A 10,262-nucleotide genomic window follows, 5' to 3' on the forward strand; every position below is an offset into this window, starting at 1 on the left:
CTAAGTCACAAAGGGCCACAGCACTGCCTGAAGCTGCTCCCTCGTACGTTCACTCAACTGCTCATCCCAGGCCACTGTCTCTACAGACCTTCATCTCTGGCATCCACGGGGAGGTCAGGTAGCTGATTAATTCCTGGTTCCTCTACCAGCAAGCAGCAAATAGCCGTTATCAACTCCACACGCTCGTGGTATGCCTTCAACATATTCACAAGGTAGGCCCGCTGCCATCTACCATCAACTGACACCACATAGGTGATGTCTTTGTCGATTTGTGACCATGTACAAACCAGCTTAGGCAGCCTGGAGCTTGATCTGATGTGTGGGCATCAGAACAAGGACTTTCTGCCCTACCTCAAATACTCTGGTGCACGCCCTGATCATATCAAGTCTTCTGCATGGTCTGTGCTTCTGCTAGGTTATCTTGCGCAAGCCCCATGAGATTCTGTAACCGATCTCTGAGCTTTAACACATATTTCACCACAGAGACATCCTGGGTGCTTAGCTCCCCTTCCCAAGACCCCTGGAACAGTTCAAGAGGTCTCAGGACTCTGCGGCCATATAGTAATTCAAAGGAAGAAAATGGTAGACTCCTGTGGTATCTCCATAGGCAAAAAGGAGGTGTGGCATTCCCAGTCTGCCCTTCCCCTTAGAAGTTACAAATGCCCGTAGCATATGCTTCAGCGTGCCGTTGTACCGCTCACAGTTAGTTTGGGGATGGTATGGAGCTGCCTTACTCTGCCCAGACACTGAGCCACTTCACTTATGAACTGAGTCCCTTGGTCCATTAGGATCAATAAGATGGGGATTCACTACACTTATTGAGGCCTCAGAGTCTCGAAGTCCTTCTCCCTGCACTGGTCCAACTTGGAGTGGCTGCAGGTTCTCCATTTTTGTGGGGCCTGTTGGCCAAACAAGTGATTCTTCCCGCCAAGTCGTCTATCACACCACACTTCATTGGGCTGGCAGTAGTGGAAACACTCTCAACTTCCCCAGTTAAACACGTCAGTCTAGCCCCAGGACTCGGATTAGTGGCACGAGTCTGGGGTGCTGGGACAGTTCATCCTCAGCTGACCGGTTTTACTGCAGCCGTAGGACTTTTCCTCCAGCCTGGGCTCCGGTGGTCTCCGATAACTCCTAGGGACAGGACAGGCGATGGCTAAGGAGAGGTACACAGATGGTTTGATACTTATTTTTGGGGGTGAGTAGAATAGAGTACCAATGCTCAGTATTTGTTTTCTCTGGCATGGTGCACAAACCACTGCAATGCCAATCTACACTGTGAGCCGTCTCCTGAGTACAGCCGGGTAAGTTGTGCGTTGGTGTTATTATAGAATAATAACAATAATATAATGTCGCTGAATTATATATCAAAGACTGGATATTCCCTGAGCTTCAGGAGTAATAATAGCCATGTTAATAAATCCTTGGTTTATTTCTCAACATGAATTTTCTGCTTAACTGGATTTGTATAATATTTCTTCTGTGACCATTATCCTCAATGTCTCATAGTATAAAACAGCACCTTTAGGGTTGTTACACTCCTATAGCAATTATTTGTAGCAGGCGACAAACGGGATTACAGTCATTATCTAATCATTAATATGAAGAAATATTCAGTGGGATAATAAAAGGTGAATTTAGTTCCAGATTAACTTAGTTCCTGAAAAACACTAACCATTAATCCCACCAATTTCCATTTCACAACTAAATCCATTTGTACAAGTCACACACAATTGTTTTATTACAAAATAATTTAAACATAAAAACCCCCACACATTGTTGGCATGCGGCACAGTACTACTTCTTAACACTGATCTGTAAAGTCCTCTGCAGTTTAGCAATATTGGCATCCAGAGCAGCCAGGCCGATCCTAAAATCCTGCTCGTCATGTGACGTGAAGGTTGAGAACGAGGAGATGGTCCAGTCAGATTTCCCGGACCTGAAGTCTAACATTGAGTGGTCACTGGGAAGATGATCGAGGACCTGCAAGCTCCTCATCTGCTGTAGGACAGGTGAAAATGTCCGAGAGGGGTCTTCTGACGGAGACGCGGTTTCTGTACACGGTTCCATGGTCAGGATTTCCTGGTTGATCTTGGTAATCTGATCTAACGTGTCTGGGGTATTTGTTGAGTCCTTTGGCACAACAGGGTACTTCTTCATAGTGCTGAAGCCCCCGTTACTGGCATAGGCAGACCCAAAATCCATTCCTTTCTCCACACCACAAACCTGGGGTGGGGTACACATCTGCCTCTGGGACGGAACAAAGAGGCCGTTATGAGGGCTGCTGGATAAGGGTAAATACATGGTCTCATCTGGCTTGTACTCATCACTCGTTACATAACACGATTCACTCCCTAGTCCCAAACTCTGTTTTTGGAGGTTACAAGGAGGTGCTGGGTTGTGAGTGCTCTCAGATCCCCGATTAAAGACACAAGTTTTGCCAGCTGTAAAATCGCTGAGGGCAGAGGTTACCCCGTTATTGTACTTCATTTGGGGTGTCGTAGGACGGGGTTTATCAGGGAAGATTGTATCAGTGCTGGTGAACACATGGTCAGTCTCTAATCTCTGCAGATAGTGCATTATAGATGTGCTGGCCGGACACTGCTCACTCTGGAGCTGTTTATCGTAGCTGTCCAGGGCGGACTGCGTCAGGTTGCTCTCGCGTCTGGGCTTGGCGTTCTCCTTGCCGAGGTCACAGAGCAGTTTGGCCATACTGGCCTGCAGAGTTCTGTAAGGGTAGAAACGCATCAGCTTCCAGTCTGTAAAATTATTCAGTACAATTTGCGCACAGCCAACGATGAGATTGTGACTCTTTCCAGCTTAATAAATGAAAGCAGGAAGGTGACTGGTTGTTATGGTTACAGCACATTAGCACACACTGCACCAGGTTATTAAATAAGCCACTTAGAGCAGGGTATGTGTTTACCATACAAGAAAAAGTCCCAACATTGGTCGCATACACCAGCATGAGGTGGTCTACATTATTAGTGTCCTGCATTTAACCCTTTCCTGTCTGACAGATGCTGTGTGACAGTCACAGCACCTCTCATGTGTATAATGTCTGCAGAGTAAAACATTTCATCATACAGAGAGCTGTACACTATCACAGTAACATTAAACCTGCAGTACTGGCTGCAAGGTACAGAGTAACGTTTAGTACTAGTCATGTGATAAGGACAATGGACTGATAGGAGTTACGGGTTATAGTGTCAGGTAATAGGAGGTTACCTTGTCAGGTCGCGGAGGCGGCCGACTTCTGTATCTCGCTGCCTCAGAGTTATCTCCAGAATCTGGTTCTCTTTCTCTGAAGCCTCCAACTTAAACTGAACGCCCCTCACCTTCCCCACGGCCTCATCGACCTCTGCAAGAGAGAGTCCTCCAGACTTACCATAAAGTTCTGTATTTACACAGCCTAACACATAGAAAACACCATAAATATGTGGAAAACACAAAAACATACTATCACTGCGCTGTCTCCTGCATTTGGTGCTACCAATCGTGGTGCGGCTATAAGGGATGATTAGAGGCAGCTCGGCAGTGGCTTGAAATGCGACCATGTAAGTAGTGAATGGAAGTTATGACAATGCTAAAAAACAAATAACCGTTTATTAGCTATTAGTATAATTGTATGGATATAAACACATACAAAAGTCATGTCATTGGTATTGCATCTTGCTTCAATAACTCTTAGTTGTAAACAAGAAAAAAAAGTTGTATTCAACAAAGTAAAAACAGATTAAATCTGTGTGCATCCACAATCTAATGGTTAAAAATTAAATTAGATAGTTTAAGTAGCCAACTGGCTGAGCTCATAGCAAGTACCTGGGTTTGATTGGCTATATGGATGGTATCACTTCTTTCCACGTGAGAAGAATGTTATACTGCCGGTATACAGCGCTATAACTGCAATCACTGTACATGCACCTATTCCTCTCCTCTCTTGGATATGGGATCCACCATGTGATACAGATGTCTTTTAAGCTTGCCGTTAAAAAAAAAAAAAAAAAAGTCTAATTAGTAAGTATTTAAAGGGTATAAATCCTTACTTATTTGCGATCCCTTTCAGTGTCTGGAACCTCTTACCAGCCCGAAGTTATGGGGCGCTGCTCTTACCTCTGGTCCTGGAATCAGAATACAGTAATGAAGGGTGCGCATGCACTAGGAGCCTGAAGATTGTTTCCTTTCCGAGCGCTCAGCTGACAACAGCTTTAGCGCGTCCTTCTCCCGGCAAGAAGACAAAATGCGAAAGTGTTTCTGGCACTTTCAGTAGTGAAATTATCGCAGTTGATAGAGGATAATAGATGGTTTTAGTAGTGATATGATTATACACCACGCGTTTCACCCGATAGGGCATCCTCAGGAATATGCATTTCAATGGTGACAATCCGCTCAGAGCGGTCATGTAAGAGGTTCCAGCCATGGAAAGGGATCAAAAATATATAAAAATGTTTACCCTTTAAATACTTATGAATTAAACTTTTATTTGTGGACTCAAATAACAGCAAGCTTAAAAGACATCTGTATCGCATGGTGGATCCCATCCAAGAGAGGAGAGGAACAGGTGAATGAACAGTGACCTAAGTCATACAATTCTAGCACTGTATACCGGCAGTATAACATTCTTCTCACATGGAAAGAAGTGATACGATCAATATGGCATGAGCGCAGACAGTTTACTACATAAACTATATAATTTAATTTTTAACCATTAGATTGTGGATCCACACAAATTTAATCTGCTTTTACTTTAATATAACTTTTTTCTTGTTTACAACTAAGACTTTTATCTGTGTTTATATCTGTACCTTTATACGAATAGGTAATTATTTTATAACTATGTATGTTCCTATTTGCTCAGGTGACTCTTCCTTTCCTACAGAGATGAAGGTCGCTGTGACCTGAATTAGACGACACAGCCCTGTAGACAATACAACACTTGCCCATTTTCATTTTAGCCGACGTTACGTCATTCTGCTGCCTGATTTGACCTATTTCCTGATCCTTTTCCTGGCTGATTTGTGTAAACTTCCTGTTCTCTTCCCTCTGGAAATCGAGGGCTTGTATAAGATCCTCGTGTTTACTCTGCAGGGACTGGAGACATTTCTGAGACTCTTCCAGTTGATGCTGTAGCGTCTCATTCATGGACTGGAGAGAGGTCACTGGAAGAGAGATGAGACGTTACACGGCTGCCCATCTGGTGTGTAGAGTACAGGTCAGGACACAAAGCCAACAAGAGACATCCATCTCTGTGGCATATACAGCGACATAAGATGTATTCATGGACAATAACCAGACAGGCTTCGTCTCTTACTGTACTACGTATGATCTGTTTATTTACATCCCTGTCGGCTCATCTGTTGTCCAGTTATTTCTATGGTTTTGATTTTCTGCCAGAGCTTCGTGCACAGGCCACAAAGGAACACTTGTGTTTCCCGTGACATAACTCACATTCGTGGTTCTGCTCGTCGGATCTTGCTCCTCTCTCCCGATCTCGTAGCTGCTGGTTTAAAATTCGCAATCGCCTGAAAATGATTAAGTTAATTAGTGAAAAGCACAAGTTACTCCATTTTATTATAACTCATATCACATATGAGATAATACAAAGTAACATCTCCTTCACATGCCTGTTTCACATCTACAATGACAAACACCATCCCCTCCTCTACAAACACATACTGGTACAGGGCAGAATTGGTAAAACATTACAAGGAGATGACGAGAGAGTTACCTCCGAAGCTGAGCGTTCTCACTTCTCAGGGGCTGCAGAGCAATGGCCATCTCGGCATGTACATTGGTGTTCCCAACTACGCCAGGCAGCAGAGACACGATGTGTTCCAGCTCCGTAACCAGACGCAGTCCCTCCCCATCATCTATAAGCACGAGGAATCAGGAGACAGACTTACTATACTACACAGACTATTCATGGGGGCATCACACAATCTTTTCAGCCCTTCGTTTCCTGGGGCCTCCCACAGCCTCACATAAATGTCATGATTACCTCCCAATTAGAAACGTAGACAGCGATAACAAAATACGGTCTTATTACCTCACCTAAACTACTCCAGCTTGGACTGACTGACAGCTTCTCACACCACTTCTCTAAGATAAATACAATTATAATCTTATACTGGACCCCACTTTGTCCCTTTGAAGAGGTTCGTCAGTGATACTCTGCGCTGGTTAATAGCAGTTAGTACACAATTATATTTATAAATATCCCTCTCCGTACCTTGATCCGCCACCAACGCCTTTATCTCTCCCAGCAGACATTTCACAGTTCTTATTTTCCTCTGGGTTTGCTCTGGGCTCTTGTTATACTTGGTGAAGCTGGTCTGACAGCTGGTGTCTCTCACAGCAGCCATGTTCACAGTGTCATCCTCCCCACTGGAGGTCTCGTCAGTCTCTCCTGTAGTCCCCTCTCTATCACACACAGGCTCCGCGAGGTTCTGCCCGAGGTTCTCGGAGCGCTGCAGCTGCGCCAAGTGAGCGGCCACGCACTGCAGCAAATCAGAATCCTGGATCTGATTCTTGTAGTTGCTGAGCTGGGACAATAGATCAGCAGAGTTCTGAATCAAAGAGGGGACTGTGTGAGCCGCAGATGTTGCAATCATTGAAGATAGAAGGTGAGAGGTGCCCCCTGGTGGCCGAGTCTGGTGGTAGCCGTAATTGTTACAGGTCTACAAAACAAGCATTATTAAAGTTACTGAAAACTCAGCTACAATAAAACACAATAAGTGATGGCGCATATAGCTGCAGTACGATAACTGAACATCAGGAGGGCTGCCTGGTAGATGGGGCTGTACAGGGGACATGGTGTATGATTATTTCTTACCTGAGGGCTTGCAGCAGGCTGAGGTGACAGGGCCGGTGTGGATGTGGGTAACCGGCAGTTGTACGGCGCAGCAGCTTCAGGACCTGTGATTGGCAGAGTAAAGGTGAGAACTCACATCAGGCCCAATGGGATACCAGTCAGACAGCGCCACATGGTGTAATACTCTGTGTACACATACCCTGCTCAGACAGTGATGGCACAGACACAGGGTGGCAGATCACATGTGTGGGCATTCTGTGAAGACGTTGCATCTGAGTGGGTACGTGGTCACAGCTTGTGGTGGGCACCACCGGAGACTGCGCACACACACGGGGTCTCTGTACATCAGCATTACAGCCCCCAGCAGGGACAGACTTTCTCAGAAATCCTACAAAATCGCACCAAGAAATGGGTTATTAACCAGAAAACATAACAATATAGGGACTGTCAGTTTATTAAGAACTAGCAACATTACGGATGTATTTCATGACCGATAAAGATTCCTAGGTAGTAGGAAGATTGCATTTTCCCGAATACTCGTTCAGACAATTCCTACCTTCAGACCATGCCCCCCCCATACATTGGGAAGGGTCAGTAGGATATGTGCTTAAGATGGACATTAAGGCGAACGTATAATAAACCAGCCATGAAGCACTCGCCTTTCTCCTTGTACACATGTGGTGCGGTGGTCGGCTTCCTTGCAGTGTTCTTCTTTCCTGTCGCAGTGGACGACTTCACGCTCCCTTTGGCGGTCGGCACTTTGTGTGGCTTTTTCTCTATATGAATACAGTGCAGGAAGTGTAAGTGTGCGGACGTGTACACGGATCACTCAACAGCTAGTACAGTTCATACCTGTCGCATCGTTCTGCAAGATGTCTTGTAGTAACGCAGCACACTGATCCAGCCCCTTATTAATGACCAATACCTGGAACAAGAGCAACATTTTATATTACATCAGTCACACTGAGAATGTATCAGAAACATAGCTCTGGAATTACACCAATAAATAAAATACAAGTTTATTTATAGTAATCATTTGACAAATTACTTTCAGAAACCCTATGAAATATGTCCTTCAAGAACAACCAATACAGAAAATTATTTCCTTTTTCATGAAGCTGAATCATTATGTAAATATAAATTTTCTATCCTCATATCATTATATAATGTACAGCAAAGAACAGATCTATATATAAATTTCATGCAGGTCCACTTTCACCTTACCCCACTCGCACCCAACTTAACAGTAGTTAGGACTTGTACAAAACGTCCATAATATCACAGTCTGCGAAAAAGAGGAGGTGTTAATCGTAGCAAACAATTAGACTCCAGCTATTATTTTCTAGCAGGTACTAGATAAATGATAACTAGAATCTGATTGATGGTTATGGGCAACACCTCCACTTTTTAGAAGGTTTGATAAATCTACCCGTGGCCTTTTGTGGATTTAAAGGCCAAAAAAACGAAATACTTCCAAGAATAGATGCTATTTTCCATATTCATACCTGGTCTTCAGAGTCTGTGGAGCATAAAGAGTAACCAGAGTCTAGCGATGTGGTGGAGATTTTCCTTACGGCAGCCCTATGAAGAGAGCATAGAATTGTTTGGTCAACTTTGCAATAACAGAAGTAGTGTAGGAACAAAAATATAATGTAATCATTCCTTGCACTGTCCTTGTTTGACATGTCAGCTTGTAGGACAAAGAGCAAAAGCTATGCTTAAAAGTAGCCCACTTACCTTCTCTTGTAGGTCGCCGGTCTCGCGTGGACAGTCAGACGTCCAGAAGGAAAGACCTACAGCAAAATCAGATCAATTAAACAGCTGTGTGACATCCACTGCCCAGCCTGCACACCCTTTTGGGACATCTCTCTCTCTCCCTCCCCAGCCTCTATGTCTCTTGGGCTGTGTCTCTCCCCAGTCTGCACGTCTCTCAGGCTGTTTCTCTCTCTCTCCCCAGTCTGCATGTCTCTCAGGCTGTCTCTCTCTCCCTCCTCAGTCTGCATGTGTCTCTCTCTCTCTCCCCAGTCTGCACGTCTCTCAGGTTGTCTCTCTCTCCCTCCCCAGTCTGCACGTCTCTCAGACTGTCTCTCTCTCCCTCACCAGTCTGCACGTCTCTCAGGCTGTCTTTCTCTCCCTCACCAGTCTGCACGTCTCTCAGGCTGTCTCTCTCCCTCCCCAGTCTGCATGTCTCTCAGGCTGTCTCTCTCTCTCTCTCCCTCCCCAGTCTGCATGTCTTTCAGGCTGTCTCTCTCTCCCCAGTCTGCGCCTCTCTCGGGCTGTCTCTCTTCCCAGTCTGCATGTCTCTCAGGCTGTCTCTATCACTCCAGTCTGCATGTCTCTCGGGCTGTCTCTCTCACTCCAGTCTGCACGTCTCTCAGGCTGTCTCTCTCACTCCAGTCTGCACGTCTCTCAGGCTGTCTCTCTCTCCCCAGTCTGCATGTCTCTCAGGCTGTCTCTCTCTCCCCAGTCTGCATGTCTCTCAGGCTGTCTCTCTCTCCCTCCCCAGTCTGCATGTCTCTCAGGCTGTCTCTCTCTCCCCAGTCTGCATGTCTCTCAGGCTGTCTCCTTCTTACCCTGCCTCCGGCTCTCGCCATTTCTCTGTATCAGGATGAATCTTGAATCTCCAGTCTGTACCGCGCCGGAAGTGTTGCCTTGGCGACCAAAGACAGCCGGAAGCTGTTGACCGGCGGGAAGTGGCGGGAAACACCAACGCATTTGCAACTGGAAATGGCGGAGCGGCCATCTTGGTTCAGGGCAGATTCCGCTTTCTCATGTAAGAACTGACGTTTATCTGGATCATTCCCTCACTATAATACAGAATATTAGGAGAAATAACCCCAGGGACTATAAATATTACAGGTATCTGATCTGACAGGCTGAGATTGAGGACACTTTTGCTGTCCTGGAATAAAACCAGAATTTTCTTCAGTTGACTGAATGGCAGGTTCTGAATTCTTTATCAATATTTCTCTGCATTATGACATTTGCAGCACTTAGTTGGATATGAATGTAACATGAAGCCCGTTATGTCCACATTGGGCAGCTCAGGACACTTTCTGGGAATTACTGGAACGTGGGGGACTGTTGGCCGATAACTATAGACATGTTCTGGCTTGTCCTGTCATTGGCAGCCTGGATTTACCACCATAAAGGCCTTTTCTGTTGAATATTGGAGCCTGGTCAGTATTGTACCTCTTGCGTGTCACCACTGAGCCCGTCCAGAAGATCCTGCTGTCCAGTTTATTTATATAACCATCATTATCTGTATGAAGATATCTTGGTTCCATGCAACTTCCAAGGGAAAGATATCCAGCTAAGAGATAATACTAGAGATGAGCGGGCTAGGATTCCGCTAATCCGAGCCCACCCGAACAGTGCGGATCCGAACGGGATCCGAGCACTGTTTGGATATTTCCGGCGGGCAAAAAATTGAAAATGAGGCTCTGTCGTT

General features: G+C 45.4%; 1 protein-coding gene across 1 annotated transcript; it reads right to left on the reverse strand.

Annotated features, from left to right (window-relative positions):
• Window positions 1-1,713: 1,713 nt before the first annotated feature.
• On the reverse strand, window positions 1,714-9,488 carry CCDC14 (coiled-coil domain containing 14). The gene is made up of 13 exons (XM_075181183.1): window positions 9,385-9,488; window positions 8,549-8,604; window positions 8,317-8,392; window positions 7,664-7,736; window positions 7,471-7,587; window positions 7,011-7,199; window positions 6,833-6,915; window positions 6,230-6,677; window positions 5,729-5,870; window positions 5,449-5,522; window positions 4,941-5,159; window positions 3,229-3,361; window positions 1,714-2,728 (listed from the first exon to the last, which is right to left on the reverse strand). Exons 1-13 carry the CDS (start codon window positions 9,403-9,405, stop codon window positions 1,798-1,800), a joined length of 2,562 nt encoding a protein of 853 aa, XP_075037284.1. The 5' UTR covers window positions 9,406-9,488; the 3' UTR covers window positions 1,714-1,797.
• Window positions 9,489-10,262: the final 774 nt, after the last annotated feature.

Source organism: Mixophyes fleayi, chromosome 7 (genome assembly GCF_038048845.1).
Source record: "Mixophyes fleayi isolate aMixFle1 chromosome 7, aMixFle1.hap1, whole genome shotgun sequence".
In the NCBI taxonomy this organism is placed as follows: Eukaryota; Metazoa; Chordata; class Amphibia; order Anura; family Limnodynastidae; genus Mixophyes; species Mixophyes fleayi.